The 26,107-nt window shown below is 47.7% G+C and overlaps 1 protein-coding gene across 8 annotated transcripts in view; it reads left to right on the top strand.

The window, feature by feature from the left end:
* The first annotated feature begins 2,263 nt into the window (after positions 1 to 2,263).
* Positions 2,264 to 26,107, top strand: part of UBE2O (ubiquitin conjugating enzyme E2 O) — a 66,579-nt gene continuing 42,735 nt past the window's right edge. For all 8 annotated transcript variants that reach the window (XM_074020627.1, XM_074020626.1, XM_074020625.1 and 5 more), the window contains exon 1: positions 2,264 to 2,689. Coding sequence is in view for 4 of the 8 variants with exons in the window: in XM_074020623.1 (XP_073876724.1) it covers positions 2,273 to 2,689 (417 nt within the window). In the remaining 4 variants the exon portion in view is untranslated. The remainder of the gene's footprint in view (positions 2,690 to 26,107) is intronic.

Here is a 26,107-nt window from a genome sequence, read left to right as displayed (position 1 = left end):
GTCCAGGCCAGTTTTGAACTCCTGACCTCAACTAATCCACCCGCCTCAGCCTCCCAAAATGTTGAGATTTCAGGTGTGAGCCACTGCACCCAGCCTAGAGTTACTTTTCTTTTTTTTGAGACGGAATCTCACTCTGTTGCCCAGGCTGGAGTGCAGTGCAGTGGTGCAATCAAGGCTCACTGCAACCTCTGCTCCCCGGGTTCAAGTGATTCTCCTGCCTCAGCCTTCCAAGTAGCTGGGATTACAGGCGCCTGCCACTGCGCCAGCTAATTTTTGTATTTTTAGTAGAGACAGGGTTTCACCATCTTGGCCAGGCTGGTCTTGAACTCCTGACCTCGTGATCCACCTGCCTCGGCCTCCCAAAGTGCTGGGATTACAGGCATGAGCCACCGTGTCCAGTCTTTTTTTTTTTTTTGAGACAGAGTCCTGCTCTGTCGCCCAGGCTGGAGTTTAGTGGCATGATCTCGGCTCACTGCAACCTCCACCTCCTGGGTTCAAGCGATTCTCTTGCCTTAGCCTCCTGAGTAGCTGCGATTACAGGCACGTGCCACCACACCCAGCTAATTTTTTTTTTTTTTTGAGACGGAGTCTCGCTCTATTGCCCAGGCTGGAGTGCAGTGGCATGATCTTAGCTCACTGAAACTTCCGCCTCCCAGATTCAAGCAATTCTCCTGCCTCAGCCTCCCAAGTAGCTGGGACTACAGGCACATGCCACCATGCCCAGCTAATTTTTCTACTTTTAGTAGAGAAGGGGTTTCACCATGTTGGCCAGGCCAGTCTCGAACTCCTGACCTTAGGTGATCCATCCACTTCTGCCTCCCAAAGTGCTGGGATTACAGGCATGAGCCACCTGCGCCCGGCCCTAGAGTTACTTTTTATATTTTATTTATTTATTTATTTTGAGACAGAGTCTCACTCTGTTGCCCAGGGTGGAGCGCAGTGGCTTAATCTGGGCTCACTGCAACCTCAGCCTCCCAGATGCAAGCTATTCGCCTGCCTCAGCCTCCTGAGTAGCTGGGACTACAGGCACACGCCACCACGCCCAGCTATTTTTAAATTAAATTAAATTAAATTAAATTAAATTAATTTTTTTTTGTATTTTTAGTAGACACGCAGTTTCTCCATGTTGGCCAGGATGGTCTGATCTCTTGACCTCGTGATCTGTCCACCTCGGCCTCCCAAAGTGCTGGAATTACAGGAGTGAGCTGCCGCGCCCGGACTCCTTTTTATATTTTAAAATGACAATTTGGAGCAGACCATAACAGTTCTGCCAGTCTGGAATTTAATCCAGGCAGGAGGGTTGGAAATAGTACAATGGTTAAGCTTATTGAAGGAGCTAAATGCCAGGCACTGTTCTACTTCATGTAATCCTCCCAATTGCCCAGTGAGATGAGTACTGCTATTATCATCCCTATTTCACAGATGAGAAAATTAAGGTGAAACTAAGTTAATCAGTGTGCCTATTTTTACAGATTAGTAAGTGGCAATGCCAAAAATTGGAATCCATGGCCCCCACTCTTAGCTACCTCACTATACTACCTCTTGCCATTCATTCTTGGCTTCAGGGAGCTTTGAACTCATCTAAATGGATCTATACCCAAACCATTGGGGCCACTGATCCTTTTGTTCCCTTTCTCTGGGCCTCCTTCACCAGTTCCTGGGTCAATTCCTGAGGGGTTATGACGTTCCAAACTGCTTGGAATTCCCGAATACGGTGCATTATACATATGCTCTATACACATCTATTATAGCCTTACAAGTTGGGGTTGTTTTTTATCTATTTAATGTGTATTTGTTTTGTCTCCCCAACTAGACTGGAAACACCTCGAGGACAGGGACAGTATCTTTCTCTTTCTGCAACCCTCACAGTGCCTGGGGGCTAGGCTAGGACGCCAAGGGAGCTCATCAAAAGTTGTTGACAGGCTCTCCACCATCCTGTGCCTCACCCCGACCACTCCCCTCTGCCTCGGTGGCCACTCCACTTCCTCCTCCCGGCCCGCCCCTTCTCTTTCCCTTTAGTTTAATCCTGTCTGGCCTCGACCCCACTTAGTGGATTCCATTCTGCCCCCGCCCCCCGCGGCATCTTCAGCGTCCCCTAGCGACGAGGCGGTGGCTCCTAGCAACTGCATCCCGGCTCCCTGACGACGGCGCCACGCAGGGACACGTCAGCGCGCCATGGCCCCGCCCCCGGCGCCCGCTGGTCCCGCCTCCCCGCGCCTCGTTCGCCGCCGCTGCCGCCGCCGCCGCCGCCCGGGACTCGCGCAGAGCAGTTATGGCGGATCCCGCAGCCCCCACGCCCGCAGCTCCTGCTCCCGCCCAGGCCCCGGCTCCAGCCCCGGAGGCGATCCCGGCCCCAGCCGCAGCCCCTGTCCCGGCGCCGGCGCCCGCCTCGGACTCGGCCTCTGGGCCGTCCTCGGACTCCGGCCCCGAAGCCGGCTCGCAGCGCCTGCTGTTTTCTCACGACCTGGTGTCGGGCCGTTACCGGGGCTCCGTGCACTTCGGGCTGGTGCGCCTCATCCACGGCGAGGACTCGGACTCGGAGGGCGAGGAGGAGGGCCGCGGCAGCTCGGGGTGCTCCGAGGCCGGGGGCGCGGGCCACGAGGAGGGCCGGGCCAGCCCGCTGCGCCGCGGCTACGTGCGCGTCCAGTGGTACCCGGAGGGCGTCAAGCAGCATGTGAAGGAGACCAAGGTGCGGCGGGCGGGGGCTGGGCGGCGCGGGAGGCAGGGGGTCGGCGGCCGGGCCGAGGCCAGGGAGGGACCGCATCGGGGCCCTGCCCGGAGCGGTGCCACTGCAGTGGCCGAGGCAGGAGGACAGCCCCAGTGGAGGGTACACTCCATGCAAAGTCATTGCAGCAGCTCTGGGCGCACACACCAGCCGGGCACTGCTGGCCCGGGACCGGGCGGGCGCTGGGCTTCCCGACTTGAGGGGACTTCTAAGCCATGCTACGCTGTGGTGTCGACCTCGAGATTTGGAAACGTGGACCGACTCCCGTGGGGACTCCTTAGGCCCTGGGGCGCGTTCGGCATTACACCAGTGCGGCGTTTTGCTGACCCCCAAGGAGCTCGGTGCTGCGTTGTGCATCCAGAAATGAAGGCCGTGCCGGGTCCATGCAGGGAGGGGTTGTGGGCATTCCAAAACAAAGATAGAGGTGAAAATCCCAGCCGAACCCAAGAAGTTCACTAGCTTACAGGCTGCATTATGGTCAAGCCACCCAGTCTCTTTTTGTTTTACCCTGCTGCCTCATTTTAATTGCTACAGGGAACTTTGTGAGTAAAAACATTAGCAATCAGAGCCGCGATATGAATAGTACTGGGGGGTGGGGGGAATTCTGACAGCTGCTACCCGGATTGAGACTTCTTGAAAAAAATATTCCAGAACCCTAGGTAGAGGGGAGTCACCAATTTGGAAACCTGAAGGGTTTTTCTTGACCTGAGGCTGTTAAGCAGACATCTGACTCCCATATGGTTTTTGGGGTGATGCTAGTGAATATAGCAGTTTTACAAAACAAAGAGGCTTGCCGTCATAAACCCGAAACCTTGAACCCGAGTTGGTTTGGTGGCTTGTTTTCCGGAATGTGAATTCCTATCAGTAATTGACACACACACACACCCCTGTATCTCATACCCCTTCTTCCTCTCCTACTTCCCCTCCCCTTCAAGAAAACATTTCTAAGCAGGAATCAGGCCTACACTGTTTTAGGTCCTTGGGAGGTTGAGAGGTCTGATTTCAGGGGAGGGCACTTTGGAAGTTGATCTGGGTTTCTCACACAGTGGGAGACAAAGACGACAGAGGAATGGGGCTTCATACCAAACTACAAAGGGGGGTCTGTGACAACGGCTTGAGAAGGAAGAAGGCCCCACTCCAGAGAAGAGCCCGTGATCCATTTCCTAGCGGCAGAAGTGACTACTGATACCAGCAGTCTTTTTGTTGGGGATGCACGTACATCCACAGACACAAATCCACACACAGGACCCTGCTTTCCCTCAGAGAAATGCGAATCAGGCAACAGCTCTGAGATTTGGAAGGAAAATTATCAGTCCATTTACAAGAGTATTTGGAAAATATTACTTGTGCAGCAGAATGCTGATTAAAAATTACCCAGTGTTGTGTCAGGAAAAGAGGGTTATTGCTGTGTACTGTGTGACACCATTGCTGGTGTCTTTCTGTGAGTTTTTGAGAATGTTTTTCACCACCCGTCTACTCGAGAGGTTTGTAACTTTTGGAACGTAACTCATTTGACTGCAGCATCCTCTGTGTTGTGGCCTCCTGCCCTGGGACTCAGGGGGAGGCAGGCCCAGCTCACTACTGGGAGCCGCCATGTTTATCAGTTGTTGTTCCCCTCCCTCTTGACTCTGGTGGTTAACTTTGTTTACAGTTATGTTCTGTCTGCCTCCTGCACCATGTGTAATTATACAGAGTTTGACTTGAACTACCTATTTTGGAGTAAAATCGAAAACAAAGGCTGGGCGCGGTGGCTCATGCGTGTAATCCCAGCACTTCGGGAGGCCGAGGCGGGCGGATCACCTGAGGTCAGGAGTTCAAGACCAACCTGACCAACATGGAGAAACCGCGTCTCTACTAAAAATACAAAATTAGCCATGCTTGGTGGCACAGGCCTGTAACCCCAGCTGCTCAGGAGGCTGAGGCAGGAGAATTGCTTGAAACCGGGAGGTGGAGGTTGCGGTGAGCTGAGATGGTGCCATTGCACTCCAACCTGGGCAACAAGAGTGAAACTCTTTCTCGAAAGAAAAGAAAAAAAAAACTTTGAGGGACCACTTTGGATAGATTTTACAGCTGGCCTCCTGTGACTTGCTTTGAATTTGTTGAAATCTGTTTTGTGGCTCGGTGGTGGTGGTTTGTCATTGTAGCTTCTGGGCTTAGCAAAAGCCAAGGGACATAGGAATTCCAAGGAAGTGGTGGAATGGAATGCTCATTTATGGGTGGCAAGATCCAGTTCTTTTAGGATTTAGAATAGGTTTGTTTTGGAGGGTGGAGTTTATACCTGATAGGTAGCTCTGTTACCATGAGCTATAGACACAGGTGACTGATTAGCTGAATGTTTACTGGTCTGTTGCTGACCACCACGCAGAGTGGTAGGGTGGGTCCTGGGGCCTTGCAGCACTGTGGCTTAGGATGATTTTTCTTCTCACCTCCTGCTCCTTATAAATTCCATCAAGGTGATAGTTTGCTGTAGAGGAAAAATCGTTAGACCGAGATTGACTCATCTAGTTTTGAGATTTCAGAACCCAATTATTGGTAGAATAATGGAGTGGCAGTTTTTTTTTTTTTTAAGTTACTGGTTGGTTTATTATTTTTGAGATGGGGTCTCACTATGTTGCTCAGGTGGCCTGGAATTCCTGGTCTCACACAATCCTCCTGCCTCAGCCTCTCAGGTAGCTGGGACTACATTAGTGATGGTTTTGATAAACTTTTTATTTATTTATTTATTTATTTATTTTTGAGACGGAGTTTTGCTCTTGTTGCCCAGGCTAGAGTGCAATGGCGCCAGCTCGGCTCACTGCTCCCTCTGCCTCCTGGGTTCAAGCAATTCTCCTACCTCAGCCTCCTGAGTAGCTAGGGTTACAGGCATGCGCCACCACGCCCGGCTAATTTTTTGTATTTTTAGTAGAGATGAAGTTTCTCCATGGTGGTCAGGCTGGTCTCGAACTCCTGACCTCCGGTGATCCGCCCGTCTCGGCCTCCCAAAGTGCTGAGATTACAGGCGTGAGCCACCGCGCCCGGCCGAAATTTATTTTTTAATAAGCTGCTACCTATTGAAATTTTTTTTGTGTGAGTTTCTTTTTTAAACGGAGTCTCTCTCTGTCACCCAGGCTGGAGTGCGGTGGCATGATCTCGGCTCATTACAACCTCAGCTTCCTGGGTTCAAGTGATTCTTGTGCCTCAGCCTCCCGCATAACTGGGATTACGGGCATGTGCCATCATACCCAGCTAATTTTTGTATTTTTAGTGGAGACGGCAGTTTGCCGTTTTGGCCAGGCTAGTTTTGAACTTATGGCCTCCAGTGATCCACCCGCCTTGGCCTCGTGAAGTGCTGGAATTACACGCCTAAGTCACCGTGCCTCGCCCCATTGAAATTTTTTAATAGTATCTAATATGGAGTGTTTCATCGGGTGTGGTGTATTTTTGTAGTTTTCTCTGTAAGTTGGAGGGCAATGAGTAAAGGCTTAGTCTTAGTCTCAAATTTTTAGTGAACAAGTTTACAAAGAGATGAAGAGACTGGGCAGCAAGTCATGTCCTTTCCCTGCTGCCTTCTTGAAAATAGCAACAGAAACAAAGTAAATTCTTCCATGAAGCTATGGAATTTATGGTTGTTTCTGAGGCTTCCAGCCACCAAAATTAAGCTTCTTAAGGACTCAAAAGGAGCAAGTGGCCAGTGCCTCTTATATGCTCCTTCCTTTCTCCAGTCTTCTGACCTCTTCAGCGAGGTAGCCCATTTCTCCACTTGAAACTGTCCATCTGGCCACGGATCTCCTTAGAGGAGGCTTGCCCCTTCCCCATCACCAGTCATCCTTTGAATAAAATTTTGTAATAAAGCCAAATGCCCGCAGCCACTTAAACCTTCATAGGCACTGGCTAGACATGGGGGGTCCTTCTGGTCTCCACCTGTCACGGTTGGGCAGAACGGCCCCCTGCGAGGAAGGGAGCAGGACTGCTGTCGGTCAGTTCAAGCTCAGTCTTCATTTTGGAGGCGAAGTGTTTATGCTTTAGCTTTCTTGTGCTTTTTCATGTGTTTTGCATTGCCTTTTAAGTTGCCATGACATTCAGAGTTTCACCAGGTTTGAGATATAGTGCCTCTAAATTAGGGCTGTCTGTGATCACCCTGCTTTTATGAGGCTGTGTGTGTGAAACATCCCTGATGACAGGTCCCTCGGGAATTGGCTTTGCAGTTTATTTTTGGCTCCTACGCTGGCCAGCATTTCCATGGGGAAGCTATTTAGGTGTAGCATCATGGCACGTGAAGTTTGTCTCACTTGTCTGGGTGCCGGGCCCATTAAAAGCAATTGTTCTTAGTGATGTAATATAAAGAAGTTATATAAGGTTAACCAAGATGCAGGACTAAGTGAATCTAAATTGCATTTTATTCAGATAGGATCACAGCACTTGTAGACTCTCAACAGCTGTCCTGTGATTTTATTCTTTGTCCCTTGATTTTCCCCCTTCTAGCCCTCAGGCCTCAATGCCCTGATGGTGCTTCTGTCTGGCTGCTGCCTGACTCAAGGGCACTTTCCTCAGATGAGGGGTGTGTGTTTTGTACTGTGATTGGAAGCCAAAACCCTTGGGTGCTCTTCCTGGTTGTCATCTACTCTGAATGACCTTGACCAAGTCACTGCCTCATTTTCTCCCTCTGCAATAAAATAAGAGGTCTGTCTTCCTAACCCCTGATATGAGCCGGCACAGATGGAATAACCAGAAGTGTAGCTAGGTCGAGCCTAGGAGGGCCACTTGGTTATTAGCAGACAGCATTCTGATGTCTGTCAGAGAGAGCCAGCCCTGCGCCTTCAGGAGATCACTTCCAGGAGACAGAGGGTGGTGCCGCACCAAAGAGGCATCTCGGGAAGCAAAAGGTGCACGAGGCGGTTTGTGAGGAAGGGGGTTGTTTCAGGGGCACAGGAATTCCTAATGGCTCGTGTTGCTAGTGACCAGGTGGATTATAGGTTTGACTTTATTAAACCTCTTCTAGAAATACTCATGAACTTCCTACCTCTGTTACTTTATAAGAAATTCAGTAATGCACATTTAAAGTAACCCCAGCCATCCTCCAGGAGGGGGATAGAATGAGTGAGTATGTATGTGTGTATGTTTCCAGAGTCTGAAAAGTCTCTTGAAATTCCCAAGACTGATAATGAGATTATGAATTACAAGGATGATAGAGTATTGCTTTTGTATTTTAAGGTAATAAGAGCAGTCATGATACAGGATACTGTTACTGTGGGCGAGGCACTGTTAATGCTTCAGATGTTTTACTTAACTCTCACAACAACCCTGTGGTGCTGTTACTAGCCCCATATGCCAGAGCAGGAAGCTGAGGAACAGAGAGGTTAAGTAAATTGCCCAGTGTCTCAGTGGAGGAATCTGAATGCAAATTGAACTAAATGTACTTTATTCTCACCTGAGAATACTTAAATTCAGGATTCATAGATCATTACTATACGTGACTGAGTGCCCTGATCCAACATGAATCACAGGCCCTGTGGTTAGCATTAATCATCCCCTCTTTAAACAGTTGGAAGTCTTAGTGTAATAGGAGGTACTACAAGTGAGGAGGGAGGAAGGCACAGGATGTTGGGATGGGTAGAAGTTGTGCCAGTGGGCAGGCAGGAGGGAGGGAGATGATGGGTAGGGAGCAGGACGGGAGGAACACTGCGTTCGTGCTGGCGGTGTGCTTCTGCTCTTCCACACTTTTCATTCCCTGACCCCTCAGTCATTCTCAGAATAACTGTCAAAAACACGTTGCATTTCTAGAGAACCTTTGAATGACCCTCAATGTTGAATGAAGCAACCTCTGTAGTCTGATTCATTCCAACACTGAACTACAGTTGAGTTTTATTCCCCAACTCCACCTCCTAGAGCAAAACAAGTGTGCAGACACTCCACATAACTGGCGTTTCCGTGTCGTCTCAGAAGTGGTCAGCATTAGGAGCTCCAACTTGACCTCTGTCCCCTCTGCTGCTGTCATCCTCCGGCTGGGAATGCTGAGTCATGAGACAGGTTCAGGAAGGATTCCTTGGAGAGACTGAATTCCGCCTCAATTTCAGTTTCTGTTCCCTTCAGTTTCCGTGTGTTTTCACTTTAGAACATTAGAGGCCTTTTGCACCTTCCCCATCTCTACTTCACTTTTATCCCTGTTTCTGTTTTTTTGTTTGTTTGTTTGTTTTTTCATTTTCCTGTTATACTAAGAGGAACTTTTTCTCTTTTTTACTACTTAACCCACCATTGGGCCTCATGGAATCCAATGGAACCTGTTTGGGGCCAGCACTTTTTAAAAGGGTGCAATTGTCGTGTGTAACATGAATTGCCAGCAGTCCTGGCAACAGTCCTGGGCATGTGATCAGTGTCAGCTGCCCCTGGTGGTCGGTCCCCTCAGAGTTGGAGTCAGGGTGGTTTTCTGTGACATGTGGGTTTTCACCCAGGAGGATGTGATCTGTGCTTCTATTCTGATGGAAGCTTTTGGAGTTTCCTTGCCCAAGGCTTAGCCTGCTTCTGTATGGCGATGGGGAGTTGCTGATTTAAAATGATAATCAAAAGGGGGAAAGGTACAATCAGGAATGTCTGTAATGCGCTTTCCAGTTTACAAGAGGCTGTCATTTACCTCACTTAATAGGATCTCAGGGGTTTTGTTTGTTTGTTTGTTTTTTTGATACGGAGTCTTGCTCTGTCGCCCAGGCTGGAGTACAGTGGCACGATCTCGGCTCACTGTAAGCTCCGCCTCCCAGGTCCATGCCATTCTGCCTCAGCCTCCCGAGTAGCTGGGACTAAAGGTGGCCGCCAGCATGCCTGGCTAATTTTTTTTTTTTTTTTTTGTATTTTTAGTAGAGACGGGGTTTCACCACGTTAGCCAGGATGGTCTCGATCTCCTGACCTCGTGATCTGCCCGCCACGGCCTCCCAGAGTGCTGGGATTACAGGCGTGAGCCACCGTGCCTGGTCAGATCTCAGTATTTTTAACTGTAGCTCCTTCCTGAGGCTCCACTTGCCCCATCACTGGGTGCCAGTCCAGGAGAAGGTCATGGTTTAAATGCTGCCCATCCACATTTGCAGCTCTTACTGAGCAGGAGTGCCCGTTCAGAATTGCTTCAGTTTCTGACATTCCAGCCAGCCTCGGGGGGACAATGTCAGGAGCCTCTTGACGTGTGTGGTTACAGCCAGGGAAGAGCTTATTGGAATTTGTTGTAGTTGAGAATAAAATTGAATTGTGTTACTGGATAACCCTCTGGATTTATCTACTTCAAGTTATTTGCTCTTGTTTCGTTCGTTAGCTATACTCTGTGGTTGAGGATTTAATGTCCTTCAACCCAGGCTGACTGAATTGAATGGATCCTTGGGTCAGCTTTGTCCAGGTCACCCCTAGACACAGGTAGGCTGTGTTCTCCTGAAGCAGTATTGTGAAAAGCAAATTTTTATGGTTTAAACATTGCAGTCGATTGACGTACCACTCAGAAGTATTCAGTGGGCAATAAGGATTGGAATGAATGTCCTTTTTGGGTTTAATCTGGTTCTTTGGTTGGGGGATTTTGAGTTAGCTTGCATTTTTAGAGAGGCCACAGCAACATTTAATATTCTACAGCTAAGTCAAAGGAGTAAGACATTCTTCAGGTCACTTTTGGTTTAAATTGATAGCATAACTATACCTGGGAAACCGTCTATGATGATTTAAAGTAAAAAAAAAAAAAAAAAAAAAAAAAAAATTAAGATACTGAGTCATGCTTGGGGAAAAAAAAAAAAAAAAAGGCAGTCAGTCCTACCCAACAATGAGATGAAAATTCCCAGCTAGCATTGACAGAGAGATTTCCTGCAGGCACCCTTAAAAAGAGAGGCCTTCATTTGCATCCTGCAAGAGAGCTGGTCTTTTCACACTCAGCAGCTCCTGTGATGTTCTGCCTCCTCTTTGTAATTCTGGTCCTATTTGTGGGAGCTCCCTCTGGAAGAGGGCAGTTGAAGATAGATACCTTGACTGGCAGATTCAGTGGACTGTGTGTGTGGTCGCCCTGGTGCAGGTGGGAAGTGTAGACACACAAATACGTCTCCAGGGAGCATCAGGACTTTACATGTGCAGTGCTGAAAGCATCCTGGTATTCATGTGCTCTGTTTTATTACTTAAGGGATTTTGAGGGCCCTGAAGGTTGATGACATCATCTTCAAGCCAAGGAAGAAAGCATCTCTCTGGTCCTCCAGTGTGCTTGTGGGTCATCCCAGCCCAGTACTGGGGGAAATGGATGTCTGCCTCCATTTCCTCGTGACCTGCTCTCCCCTTCAGTCATTTTCTGTCTGGCCTCTCACACCACTGAGTGTGATAGCTCCCCTGAAGGTCACAAATGACTAGTGAATTTCTGGTCACTGCATTTGCTGACATTTTCTCAGTCCTTGTCCTCCTTTTGATCCATCAGCCTTATGCTCTGTTACCCGGGCTGGAATGCAGTGGCATAATCACAGCTTACTGCAGCCTCCACCTCCTGGGCTCAGGCAGTGCTCCCACCTCAGCCTCCAGTGCAGCTGGAACTACACACTCGGCTTTTAAAAATGTTTTTGTAGAAACAGGGTCTCACCATGGTATTGGCCAGGCTGGTCTCGAACTCCTGACCTCAAGTGATCCTCCCACCCCGGCTTTCCAAAGTATTGGGATTACAGGTGTGAGCCATGGTGCCTAGCTGATCTCGCCACCTTTTTTTTTTTTTTTTTTTTTTTTTTTTGAGACGGAGTCTCACTCTGTCCCCCAGGCTGGAGTGCAATGGTGCAATCTCGGCTCACTGCAACCTCCGCCTTCTGGGTTCTAGCGATTCTCCTGCCTCAGCCTCCCAAGTAGCTGGGATAACAGGCTCCCGCCACCATATCTGGCTAATTTTTGTCTTTTTAGCAGAGACAGGGTTTCACCATATTGGTCAGGCCGGTCTCGAACTCCTGACCTGAAGTGATGCATCTGCCTCAGCCTCCCAAAGTGCTGGGATTACAGGCATGAGCTACTGCGCCCAGGCCGACTATGCCCTCTTAAAGATGTTTCCTTCCCTGGGGTTCTGTTATACCAGACTATACCAAATGTTTCTCTTTTTTGCCTTTTGTCTTCCTCTTACCCGTAGATGTGCAGCTTTTCCAAAGACCTGTCTTTTCTTCATCTCTTCCTCCCCAGTTTTTTGGAGTGACCTCCGTGCCTGTAGCTGCATCTGGTACCTGTATTTAGATGACTTCCACATTGACATCACATGCCCAGCTGCTTACTTGATAGCTCCATCGTGCCATGTAGACTTCATAGGTATAAAATCTTGTGATTGTGACTGCCCTTCCCATCCTCAAGTCTGTGGATTTAAAAAAAAAAAAAAAAAAAATCTGGCTGGGCACAGTGGCTCACACCTGTAATCCCAGCACTTTGGGAGGTCAAAGTGGGTGGATCACTTGAGGTCAGGAGTTCGAGACCAGTCTAGCCAACATGGTGAAACTCGGTCTCTATTAAAAGTACAAAAATTAGCTGAGCATGGTGGCGGGTGCTTGTGATCCCAGCTACTCAGGGGGCTGAGGCAGGAGAATTGCTTGAACCCAGGAGGCAGAGGTTGCCGTGAGCCAAGATCGTGCCCCAGCACTCCAGCATGGGTGACAGAGCGAGACTCTATCTCGAGGAAAAAATATATATATATTCCCCAACTTTTTTGTTTTTGGTTCTAAACCCAGGACCCAACTTTTTAATAGGAAAATATGTTGACCATACCAAAATGTGGAAAGCCAGTAATTGCTAACTCCCAACCATTATGAGTCAGCAGTTGTTAACATCCTGCCATATTTGCTTTATCTGCATGTTTATGTAAATATATTTCCTCCTGAGTTATGTCTGGTACTAATTCCTGCTAAGTTGTGACAGACAGGATAGCACTTCACCCCTAAATACCTAAGCTTGAATCTTCTAAATGTTAGAGCATTTAGGGTCATTTTTAATTTACCTGTTTGGCCCTCATTCTAACCTGTCATCAGTTCTTTGAGAGGCCTCTTGCATCCTGTGCCTGCGTTTCTCTTTTACAACCCTGGTTTGCTCTCTGCTTGCCTCATACCTGCACTGTGTAGCCTTCTTCCTGGTCTCCCTGCCTCTAGTGCCTGTTTCAACCAGTGAACAGCGCTGCCCCCAACTGACCTCCCAAGGCCTGACCTCCCAAGTGATCGCCTAGATTGCATCAGGACCCAGCCTCTGATCATGCTTTGGTTGTCATTCAGGGCCCTTCACCTACACTTCCTGCCCTATCTCCTGCCTCTTCAGTTGACTCCAGCCGATCTGACTGCTTTTCCCCAACTCACTTGTGCTGTTCCCTTCCTCTCATGCCCCATGACACACCCACATTCTCTCTCCTGGATGGGAAGCTCCTTGAGAAACAGAGACAGCAAATCCTAAAGCTTGTGTGCTATCATACACATGCAGATTCTTGGGAAACATCTTCATGAATGACCAAAGTTTGCTCCCTCCCACTTACCTACAAATAGTATTCTTAGTCTTCTTCCAGATGCCTTGTGGTCTTTGCTGGAGCTGTGTGGGCCCCTTACTAGACCACTCTGTCTCCCACCCTGCGTACTAGGTGTGTTGACCATGTACGGTAATTTATTGCCCAAGCTGGGTTCTTTTGAGAGTACTATGAATAATTACTCCAGGACTGGGACATATGGGCATCCTAATACTAGGAAGAGCAGATTAATCAGAGTACACCATATTGTAGTTACTATTTTGGCAACTTCCGTCGGGGGCTCCCCAAGCAGACTATGTGCATTGTGGACTAGGCTAGAGCTGGCTAGAGCTCGTGTCACCTGTGGTCAAAATGAAGCTGCTTCTGGCTGCATTTCCCTGTAAGAACCCTACCAAAAGCACTTGACAAATGGCAGATTCCACACATGTGGGTTTCCTGAATGGTTATCAGCACCCAGTCCTCACCTTAGGAGGATGGCTAAGTATGAACAAGGCTCTCTATTGGAAAAAGAATGCCCACCCAACTGCACATGAACCAGGAATGCAGCTTAGGCTACGCACTCTGCCTGTACCAAGACCCTTGGGGGCGGGGCCTGGAGTTGCAGTGGCTACACCAGGCCTATTACTTCGAAGGAGTCAGGAACGTCTTTTGAAAGTAGATATAGGCCGGGCGTGGTGGCTCAAGCCTGTAATCCCAGCACTTTGGGAGGCCGAGACGGGCGGATCATGAGGTCAGGAGATCGAGACCATCCTGGCTAACACGGTGAAACCCCATCTCTACTAAAAAATACAAAAAAACTAGCCGGGCGAGGTGGCGGGCGCCTGTAGTCCCAGCTACTCGGGAGACTGAGGCAGGAGAATGGCGTGAACCCGGGAGGCGGAGCTTGCAGTGAGCTGAGATCCGGCCACTGCACTCCAGCCTGGGCGACAGAGCGAGACTCCGTCTCAAAAAAAAAAAAAAAAAAAAAAAAAAGAAAGTAGATATAACTACCCCTGTTTATCAGTGGAGGGGGGTGGGGAAGTGAAGAGAGCATGAATAAATGGATTCTAGTCCAGCACTTTTCTAAGGTGAATGCCGCATGCTATTACCTAGGGTGTCCTAATGCAAATTGTCCTAATTCCATTGGGCTGAAGAATCTGTGTGTCTAACAAACTCCCAGTGACATTGACACCGCTGGCTGGGACTGCCCTTTGAAGTGCATTGGTATGGGCCCTTCCAAACCTCGTTGATGTCAGTGGGTTCAGTTTTAGTACATCTTTGGTTTGAGGCCTTTTTTCTCCCCTCTGCTTATTCTTCTTGCGCCAGTGTTAATGAACCGGAATTGTCCAAAGGTGGGCTGCAGGAGGGGCAGGAAAGGATAAGGCGGCCTCATCATCCGCCAGTGCTTTAGTGTTAGAAAGGCTTGCCTCCTTCTCCCTCCCCATTGCTTGCTGGTGGTTGTTATCAATGCACTGCTGTTGCTAAGAAGTTTCATTTGATTTCATTTCATTTTGGGATGCAAATATGATAATTGTTGTGAGTATAACACACCCAATCCAAGAGGAAAATGATTATTCAGCATTTTAATGAAATTGCTGTCTTTTATCCAGCCAATGTCAATGGATTCCTGCTGTGAGCCAGGCCATGTTAACTCACACTTTACCTGTGTCATCTCACTTCCCCTAAAGTGGCCAGTGCCCCATTTTAGAGAAGGAAAGACTGAAACCCAGAGAAAGCTTATAACTCACCAAGGCCACATAGCAAGTGAGAGGCCAACCCAAATTCAAACTTAGGCCAGTTTGTGCTGCCCGAGTGCAGGTTCTCTTCACTGACTACGTGGGTGCCCCCTGCACTGGGCTGGGTGCTGTGGGGAGAGAGACACCCCCACACAGGCCCTGCTCTGTAGATTAGCGGCCAGTAGAAGTTTCTGTAAAGGGCCAGATGATAAATATCCTAGTGTTGCAGTCTATACTGTCTCCTTCACAATGACTCAGCTTTGCCATTTCATTATAGCACAAAAGCATTCAAGGCAGTAAGCAAATGAATGGGCATGGCCATGTTCCAGTGAAATTTTATTTTTAAGAAACAGGCAGTAGGCTGGACATGACCCGCAGGCTGTAGTTTTCCCACCTCTGCTCTAGAAGGATCCTGAAAAATGGAGGTATAATGTGAGCCACAGCTGAAAAAAGTAAATAGAGGCCAGGCATGGTGGCTCACGCCTATAATCCCAACACTTTGGGAGGCCAGGCCAGGCGGATCACTTGAGGCCAGGAGTTCGAGACCAGCCTGGGCAACGTGGTGAAACCCCATCTCTTCAAAGAATACAAAAATTATCTGGGCGTGGTAGCTCACGCCTATAGTCCCAGCTACTCAGGAGACTGAGGTGAGAGGATCGTTTAGTCCTGGAAGTCAAGGCGGCAGTGAGCCGTGATCGTGCCACCACAATTGCATTTTAGCCTAGGCAACAGAGCAAGACCCTGTCTCAAAAAAAGAAAGAGACAGATGAAATTAATTTTAATATGTTTTACTTAATCCAGTGTATTCAAAATATTATATCAACATATAACTCATGAGAAGTACTAATGAGAGGCTGTGCGTTCCTTTTCCATAGTGGCTACTGGATTGGGTAGCACTGCTTCAGAAACTTAGGTAGGAGAGGGAACCATCGCTCTGATCCCCTACTCAGCTGTTTTCCCCTCATAGCACCTAGCATTACCTGAGATTATTGTTTTGTTTTTTTTTTTTTTTTTTGAGACGGAGTCTCGCTCTGCCGCCCAGGCTGGAGTGCAGTGGCCGGATCTCAGCTCACTGCAGGCTCCGCCTCCCGGGTTCACACAATTCTCCTGCCTCAGCCTCCCCAGTAGCTGGGACTACAGGTGCCTGCCACCTCGCCCGGCTAGTTTTTTGTATTTTTTAGTAGAGATGGGGTTTCACCGTGTCAGCCAGGATGGTCTCGATCTCCTGACCTTGTGATCCGCCCGCCTCTGCCTCCCAAAGTGCTGGGATTACAGGCTTGAGCCACCGCGCCCGGCCGAGATTATTGTTATACTACTTCACGTCCTGTTTACCGTCCCCCAGCCAGAAGGTAAGAGAAGCACAGAAGCATCTCGGTCACTGCTGTATCCTCAGTGACTGGCCCAAAGTAGGTGCCAGGAGAGATTCGTTTAGTGAGCACTTGGGAAATGGCAGATTGTACACATGCAAATGAGTGGAATTAGTGAGTGAATGACTGATGCACGTAAGGGAGCGAGAGCCTAGTTCCACGTGCAGGACACAGTTAAGATGCTGAGGGATGTGGTGGGGAGCATTAGGAGATGCTATCATGGAGGTGGCTTTTGAGTTCACTCTTGAAAGATAAGAGCTTGGAATAGCAGCAGTGGAGGGCAGGGCATCCTGGGCGGGAAGTCCAGTGTGCATAAAGGCAAGAGAGGCAGGAGGTTCACTTCAGTGATTCCAGACTTAGGCCTCAGAACTTCTTTAACTTAAAAATCATTGAGGACCCCAATAATTTTTTAGCTTTGTGAGCTTTTACTTATATGGGTTGTTTCTATTAACATCTACCATTTAAGAAAACAAACTTAAAAACCAAGAATACCTGGGCATACATTCTGTTAGCCATCAGAGTAGTGATGTCACACATCATGTAGCCTCTGGAAAATTCCACTGCAAACTTTTGAGAGGATGAGAGGAAAAAAGACAAATAACGTCTTAGTCTTGTTATAGAAAATTTTTGACTTTGGACCTCCTGAAAGGGTGTTAGGGATCCTTCTGTCATATTTTGAGGACCACTGAGCTAGAGGTGGGGTGGAAGAAGTCAGATGAGAGAGTGCTGGCAGGCGAGGCTGGACAGGACTGTAAATAATGTTCACAGCAAAGATTTGTTGGTGCCTGCCGCATTCTAGGCACAGTCACTGGAGAACCCTGTGAAATAGGTGTTCTTACTTCACAGATGAGGTGAGGTTAAGGCAGTAAGCAGAAAGGCTTGGGTTAAAGCCAGGCAAGCACCCCCATACCATGCCATCAGCTGCCCCTGGAAAGACCACTAGTGTCGTGCTTGCTGTGTGTGTGCAGGTCTTTGGATGACTGGCTCAGGAGTTGGGATTTGTTTTTTACATAAAGAGGACTCACATCAGAGTTTGCAATGGGTGGTTTGGCACTAGTTTACAAGGTGGAATGTGGGGAGTTAGGAAGCCTGGAGGCCAGTTAGGAGGATTTTATGGAGCAGGTGAGTTGTGTCCTCTGTGCCCTCAGTGTGCATGGTGTCACCTATGCATGCATGGCGTGAAATGCTAGAGTTGCTGACTTCTCACACAAAATGACCCGTGAGTGTGAACAAACATCTTCATTCCATATTCAGTGGAAGAAGCAGTGATCTGTTCCAGTGCAAGAGAAAACACTGGTTATGTTGGACTTACTGATGGGTTTAAGGGATTTTTCAAGGATAATTTTAATGATGTTCAACTTAGTACCTAACCCCCCAGTAAAATCTGAAATCTGTTGTATCTAAGAGAACAGTAATAAAGCTTTCTATTATTAGAGTAGTGAGGTAGAGAGGAAGGTGAAGTGGTTGGAGAAGGTTTCTTAGGTGGGTTACAAAGGTGTGAAGGACGTTTGAGGAGTAACAGGTAAAGTGTGCATTTCACAGCCTGGCACATACAGCTGAGCCGGGGTGCACTGGGGAGGTGGGAGCAGGAGTAGGGACATTAGTGTGCCAGGGCTTTGAGATGATCAGAAGAGCGACGAGGAGGCTTTAAGTTGTTTTTTTTTTAAATTGTAGCAAAATATGCATAACAAAATTTACCATTTTAGCCATTTTTAAATAAACAGTTCAGTGACATTAGGTACATTCCCATTGTTGTGCAACCATCCCCACCATCCACCCCAGAACTTTTCATCATTCTCCACTGAAACTCTGTCTCCATTAAATAATAACTCCTCAAACCATTAAGTTTTATAGCTTTTAGAAAAACCTTTTCTAAAAGCAGTAGATGTAGACATGTGGTCACCTACAAAAAGGCAGTAAGAAGAGGGAAGCATGGCAGAGACTCAAGCTTCTCATGAGCATGGCCAGGTGGCTGGTCCTGCCAGTAATAGCTGTGTGGACAGAGGAGTGTGGAGGGAGATTCCGTTTTGAACACATTGCGAATTAGATGCCTAGAAGCATCCAGGCAACGAGAAACATCTCCCTTTGAAGCGTGTATTTAGCCTGTTCCCCATCTTCCTTTAATTCTTATTGCTGTCATATTTCATGCCCTCATAATTGCAGTTTCTAAACAAACATTTTTTAGATTTATAGAACAGTTTCAAAGATCATACAGAAAGTCCTCGTATCCCCTTCACTCAGTTTTCCCTAATGTTCACATCTTACATATCATGATATATTGTCAAAAGTAAAAAAATTAACATTGAGCCAGGCACAGTGACACGTGCTTGTAGTCCCAGCTGCTCAGGAGGTTGAGGCCACAGGGAGGATCGCTGGGTCCAGGAGTTCAAAGCCAGCCTGGGCAATGTGGTGAGACCGCATCTCACAAAAAAGATACTGACATCAGCCACATACTGTTATCTAAACTGTACACTTTTATTTGGATTCGTTTTCCACTAGTGGCCTATTTCCCTTCCAGGATCCAATCCAGGATACTACATTGCATTTAGCATAATTGCCTTTGTTTTGTTTTTTTTTTTTTTTGAGAGGGAGTCTTGCTCTGTCGCCCAGGCTGGAGGGCAGTGGCACGATCTCAGCTCACTGCAAACTCCACCTCCCGGGTTCATGCTATTCTCCTGCCTCAGCCTCCTGAGTAGCTAGGATTACAGACGCCTACCACCATGCCAGCTAATTTTTTTTTTTTTTTTGCATTTTTAGTAGAAACAGGGTTTCACCATGTTGGCCAGCTGTTCTGGAACTCCTAACCTCAAGTGATCTGCCTACCTCGACCTCCCAAAGGCATGAGCCACTGCACCCAGCCTAGCATAATTGCCTTTTGAATTTTGAAATAAATGCTCCTTGTTGATCTTTCATTAATCCCCATTTTATACTCTGTCCTAAGAGGAGTTACCTTTTTTGAATTTTGTTCAGAAGGAGGGTGCTGGCCAGTGGCTTTTGATGTCAGGGCAAGGGGTCAAGTAAGATGCTTTGTAAAGAGAGGCAGTTCAGGAGTTGTGAGGAACCTTGGATAGCACTTTTGAGTAGAGGTGGTGGCTGGACACCAGAGCAGCAGCAGGTGAGGGAGAGCGTGCAGAGCAAGGCAGGGGCCTGGAGGCATCGGCCAGGCTCTCCGGGATTCAGGGTCCGGCAAGAAGGGAAAGTCCCAGGTTTAATAGTCTGATCTTCAGTCTCTGACAATCCAGCACCAAAGAAAAATTGCTGGAGTCATTCTCTGATTTGTCTTAGATTTATAGCTTTATTCCTGATTGGTCTATTATTTATATACATAATACAAAAGTGTACAAGAACATAGGAGAGGCGGGTAAAAAACGTCTCCCATAATTCTCCCACTCAGGGAGAACTTCTCTTTATTATTTCAGTGGATGGCTGTTCTAGTCTTTTATTTTTTATTTGTTTGTTTATTTATTTATTTATTTTTGAGATGGAGTTTTGCTCTTGTTGCCCAGGCTGGAGTGCAATGGTACTATCTCGGCTCACTGCAACCTCTGCCTCCCAGGTTCGAGCAATTCTCCTGCCTCAGCCTCCTGAGTAGCTGGGACTACAGGTGCACACCGCCATGCCCGGGTAATGTTTTGTATTTTAGTAGAGACGGGCTTTCACCATGTTGCCCAGGCTGGTCTCGAACTCCTGAGCTCAGGCAATCCACCCACGTTGGCCTCCCCAAGTGCTAGGATTATAGGCATGAGCCACCGCACCGGGCCTAACGATGATGAGAATTTGATGTGACATCTGCAGGATCCCCAGCTAGTCAGCAGCATCTAGAGGGCTGGAACTCTGGCCAGCTGACTGGGCCTTTTGCTAACTATTTTCTGTCTCCTCTGTGCTGGGGTGTCCCTGAGCTTTTCAGGACAGGCTGGTCTGTTGTGCCTTCAGCTCAGGGAATGCAGCTCCCAAGCATAGGACTGGACTGAGAGGCGTTAGGTGAGCCAGAGGAGGCCTCAGTCACGGGGCTCAGAGTGGGCATGTAGACCTGGGATTGCTTAGTGCCTATGACTAGAAAAGACAGAATCCTGTAGAGTTACTGGGAATTGCATGAGATCCCCTTTGAGAGGGCGCAGCACAGCACCTGACCAGTGGTCACTGCTGCTGGGGGAGTAGTTTAGCTCTGCCTGTTTCCCTATTGTTTAGAAGCCCATGTAGTAAACATGAGGGGGAATATTGCAAATTAGCTTGTCTGCCTAATAAGGCCAACTTTTTTTTTTTTTTTTTTTTTGAGACGGAGTCTCACTCTGTCGCCCGGGCTGGAGTACAGTGGCCGGATCTCAGCTCACTGCAAGCTCCGCCTCCCGGGTTTACGTCATTCTCCTGCCTCAGCCTCCCGAGTAGCTGGGACTATAGGCGCCCGCCACCTCGCCCGGCTAGTTTTTTGTATTTTTTTAGTAGAGACGGGGTTTCACTGTGTTAGCCAGGATGGTCTCGATCTCCTGGCCTCGTGATCCGCCCGTCTCGGCCTCCCAAAGTGCTGGGATTACAGGCTTGAGCCACCGCGCCCGGATAAGGCCGACTTTAAAACTAAATCTTAATCTTTGTGTGTGTGTATCTATCTATATACTTGAACAGATAATATATGCAAATATCACAACATTCAAAAGGTTTAAACAAATATATAGTGAAATGTTTGTCTCCTGCCTACCATTTCCACTCCCCAGGGATAGCCACTGTGAACAAATTCTATGTGTGTGAGTGTACCTTTTTTGTATTTTAGCTTTTTACATGAATAGTAACTTTCTGTACAGCTGCTCTGTATTTGGCAGGTCAGAGCTTTGGATTCACACAAACCTGGATCTGGATCCTGACCTTCCTGTTTGCTTCGTGGTGGCTCACAGCTGGCTTGGTGCATCTCATTCCTCAGTGCCTCGCCAGGCACGTCACCTCCCCTTTCCTCTCCTCAGTGTTGTCCTTTGTGCCAGGCTGTTGGGCTAAATCCAGCCTAGTGTGCCACTGCAGGGAGAGCCCAGCTCTGCTGTTTGGGAGATAGGGTAGGAATCCATGATCTCTGGGTGGGCGCGCCCAAGCCCCTCTATTAGGGCAGGGTTTTCTCAGTAGCCAGAGGTACCACCGATGGGGGTAGAAGGAGTATAACAGAGGTATTTGACTCAAAAGACCTCTGTGAAGGCAGAGACAAAGTTCTTTGTTTTTTAAAGCTTAAGTGAAAAAGCATTTCCAGAACATCCCAGGTGCCTTTCGACTTCACTCCTGACCTGTGCCCTGTCAGAATTGCTTAGTTTGTGTTAGTAGTGTGGGACCGCCCTGAGCTCCTTGCAGAAGCCAAGGCAAGACTCTAAAAGGACCCTCCACAACCCAAAAGCAAACCATGGCCATACAAGGTGGGTTCTGTTGCCTTTCCCCAGGACAAGGAGTCACCCTAATTCATGCTTCAGCTCCCTGTTTATGTGATTCCTGTGAGACATGTCTCAGGTAACACAGTTCATGGCAGGACTATTGGTGTGTCCTTTACAGTTTCCAGGAAGATAAATGTGCCCTATGATTTCCAGGGTAGGACTGTGTTTCCTACACGTTGAGGTTTCCTTCCTCTCCGTTTCTCCCATAGACACTTGCCCCTAACACTTTCCTCTTCTGTGCTGGGAATATCAGAATAGGAAGGAGTTTTCAGCCACAGTGTGGTCATTGCAGGTGGGCTCCTCATCTGAGCCTCTGAGATAGGACTTGTGTGCTGGGTTTCCATGTATGTTTAGGTCTATAGTGGTAGTGGTAGGACTGGAGGGGATCCTCGGCGTGATTTTGCTGGAGCCCCCCCCCCCCCCTTTTTTTTTTTTTGAGATGGAGTCTCGCTCTGTCGCCTGGGCTGGAGTACAGTGGTGCAATCTCAGCTCACTGCAAGCTCCGCCTCCTGGGTTCACGGCATTCTCCTGCCTCAGCCTCCTGAGTAGCTGGGACTACAGGCGCCCGCCACCACGCCTAGCTAATTTTTTGTGTTTTTAGTGGAGACAGAATTTCACAGTGTTAGCTAGGATGGTCTCAATCTCCTGACCTTGTGATCCGCCTGCCTCAGCCTCCCAAAGTGCTGGGATTACAGGCATAAACCACCGTGCCCAGCCTGGAGCCCCTTATTTTATTGTCGGGCCCAGAGAGGCTAAGTGGTTAAGATTGATGGAAGCCACAGACAAAGAAAACAGACTTCTTTCTTAGGAAAGAAAAGTCCATAGGAGGACACTCATCTAATTTCTAAGAGTAGAAGATGTTAGGAGGGCTGGTTTTTGTTGTCTGATGAGTATAGTTTGAGATAAGTTCTGGTATTTGACTTGAAAAATAGAATTGATAACACAGAGGATTTACAGGAAACACTGTAGCTGGGCCTGTAGGTGCTCACCGCCACGCCTGGCTAATTTTCATTTCTTTTTAAGTTTTTTGTAGAGTCACCATCTCACTATGTTGCCCAGGCTGATCTCAAACTCCTGTCCTCAAGCGATCCTCCTACCTTGGCCTGCCAAAGTGCTGGGATTACAGGCTGGAATGCAGTGGTGCGATACTCGGCCTCCTGGGTTCAAACGATCGAGACCCCATCTCTTGGGGAAAAAAAAAGATTTATTGAGACAATTCACATACCATACAATTCGCCTTTTTAAAGTGTGCAGTTCGAGTGGTTTTTAGTATACTCAAACAGTTGTGCAGTCATCACCGCTATCTAATTTTAGAGCATTTTCATCACCCTAAAAAGAAACCTCATACCCATTAGTAGTCACACCATATTCCCCTGCACCCCCCCAACTCCTGGAAGCCATGTTCTGTCTCTGTGGGTTTGGCTGTTTTGGACATTTCATATAAATGGAAGCATACTAGATGTGGCCTTCGTGACTGATTTCTTTTATTTAACATGATGTTGTCAAGGTTCATCCGTGTTGTAGCATGTATCAGTACTTCATTTGCTTTTATTGTTGAATAATATTCTCTCATATGGATGGGTCACATTTTGTATATCCATTCATCAGTTGATGGACATTTGTTGTTGTGTCATTTTCACTTTTTGGCTATTCCGAATAATGCTGCTATGAGCATTCAAGTCCACGTTTTTGTGTGAACATATATTTTCAATTCCCTTGGGTATTATACCCAGGAGAGAACTTGTTGAGTCGTATGGTAGGTAAATCCATGTTTAGCATTTTGAGCAACTGCCAAATGGCTTTCTGAAGTGACTGCGCCATTTTACATACCCACCAGCAGTGTTGGTGGGTTCCAGTTTCTTCACATCCTCACCAACGCTTGTGATTGTCACTTTGTTTGTAGCCATCCAATGGGCATGCATGGGTATTGCATTGTGATTTGGCGTGCATTCCTAGTGATGAGTGATGCTGAACATCTTTTTCATGTGCTTATTGGCCATGTGTGTATCTTTGGATAAATGTTTATTCAAATAAGTCCTGTGCTTATTTTTGAACTGAGTTTTCTGTTGATCTGCTTATTACACCCTGCATTTGGATCTTCCCTCTCTCCCATGGAGTCTGGCAGGTGGGCCACCTCTTGTGGCAGGTGCCTGTCAGTGTCATTGGAATCTGTGCTAGCCATCTTGCCTTATGTTGGGATTTAACCCCCTTTCGTATTTAAATATGCTTAAGACCCTTAGAAACTGAAAGGGCTTTAAGTCCTAAGTCTTTCCAGGAACAGAGTTGTAATTGTTTTAAATCTGGGGCTCCGCAAGCATCCTAGGATGAGAAAGGGGTTGCTAAATAGGTTTTCTTGGACAGTGGGCAAGCTTTCAAATATTTACCAGTGACATGTACTGTGGCATGCTGGGTATAAGTCTTTTTTTTTTTTTTTTTTTTTTTTTTTTTCTGGAGACGGAGTCTCGCTCTGTCGCCCAGGCTGGAGTGCAGTGGCCGGATCTCGGCTCACTGCAAGCTCCGTCTCCCGGGTTCACGCCATTCTCCTGCCTCAGCCTCCCGAGTAGCTGGGACTACAGGCGCCCGCCACCTCGCCCGGCTAGTTTTTTGTATTTTTTAGTAGAGATGGGGTTTCACTGTGTTAGCCAGGATGGTCTCGATCTCCTGACCTCGTGATCCTCCCGTCTCGGCCTCCCAAAGTGCTGGGATTACAGGCTTGAGCCACTGCGCCCGGCCGGTATAAGTCTTTCTAAGGTGGAGACCATACAATCTTTTTCTTTTGAGTCTCTCTCATAGTACAATTATAGTACTTCTTATGCAGTGGGATGATGAAATATTCATTGATTGACAGGAACATACTTTGATAACTGAGTTCTTTCTGTAGCAGTTTGACGGGTCTAAGACATGGTTGTGCCGAAATGTGTGTGAGAGTGTCTGGTGTGTGTGCCTGGCGATAGGGGGCCCTGAGTTTCCAAAGCCTCTTGGCTGCTGCCGCCTCACAGATTCTCCATGCTGTGTGGCTGTCTGCTGAGGGGCACATGTGCTGCTATTTATGTTTGGTGACTTTCTCAGTGATTGTTTTTAGTTTAGCCTTTTAAGAATCTGATCTAATTTTGTGGGTGTGTAAAGTGTTGATTTATCCATGCCTGCTGCATGACACTGACGGTGAGTGTCTTCCACCCTCAGCCTGGATCAGTTCTGACTGTCATGGTTGGATCACAGTAGTCCGTGGGACTTAAAATTTTTTTAACATCTGAAACAAAAAGCCATTTGTAGGAGCGGATGTGTGGCCCTTTCAGGTGCCTGGGGGAGTTTCTAATGGAGCTATTCTTTTTAAAAATTTTTTCTTCTTAATTTTACTTTTTCATAGAGATGGAGTCTTGGCCTTGTTGCCCAGGCTGTTCTCAAACTCCTGGTTTCAAGCAGTCCTCCCACCTAGGCTTCCCAACTCCTGAGATGACAGGTGTGAACCACAGTGTCTGGCCCTAATAGTTATTCTTTCTTTTCCCTGCCCACCATTTCACATCTCAGAACAGCAACACGAGGAGAGTCCATCAAAATGAATTGGCGAGTAGGTGAATGTCTGAACTAAGGGTAGCTAATTTTTGAATTTGTGATTGCCTGTTTTTTGTTGACTTTTTCTTTTTTTTTTTTGAGACAGAGTGCCCTGTCGCCCAGGCTGGAGTGCAGTGGGTGAATCTCAGCTCACTGCAACCTCCGCCTCCCAGATTCAAACAATTCTCCTGCCTCAGCCTCCTTAGTAGCTGGGATTATAGGCACGCGCCACCATGCCCAGCTAATTTTTTTTTTGTATTTTTAGTAGAGGCAGGATTTCACCATGTTGGCCAGGCTGGTCTTGAACTCCTGACCACAAGTGATCCACCCGCCTCAGCCTCCCTAAGTGCTGGGATTATCGGCGTGAGCCACCGTGCCCAGCTTTTGTTGACTTACTACTTTTCCTTCATCTTCAGATCTAGTTGTATATAAGTACTTTGCGAAATAAAGATTAAAAACCTCTGGTTGCCTCTTTTCTGCCTGGAACCATGGAGGGTGTTGAAGAGAAGAAGAAGGTTCCTGCTGTGCCAGAAACCCTTAAGAAAAAGTGAAGGAATTTCACAGAGCTAAAGATCAAGCGCCTGAGAAAGAAGTTTGCCCAAAAGATGCTTCAAAAGGCAAGGAGGAAACTTCTGCATGAAAAAGCGAAGCGCTGTCACAAGGAATCTAGGCAGATGTACAGAACCGAAATTTGAAAGGCTGGGATGACGAGAAAAGCTAGCAGCTTCTTTGTGCCTGCAGAACGCGAATTGGCATTTGTCATCAGGGTCAGAGGTATCAGTGGTGTGAGCCCAAAGGGCCATAAGGTGTTGCAGCTTCTTTGCCTTTGTCAGATCTTTAATGGAACCTTTGTGAAGCTCAGCAAGCCTTCAGTTAACGTGCTGAGGATTGTAGAA

This window comes from Macaca fascicularis, chromosome 16 (genome assembly GCF_037993035.2).
Source record: "Macaca fascicularis isolate 582-1 chromosome 16, T2T-MFA8v1.1".
NCBI classification, from domain to species: domain Eukaryota; kingdom Metazoa; phylum Chordata; class Mammalia; order Primates; family Cercopithecidae; genus Macaca; species Macaca fascicularis.
Note: the sequence above shows the minus strand (reverse complement) of the source record. Positions and strands in the feature narration are given on the sequence as shown.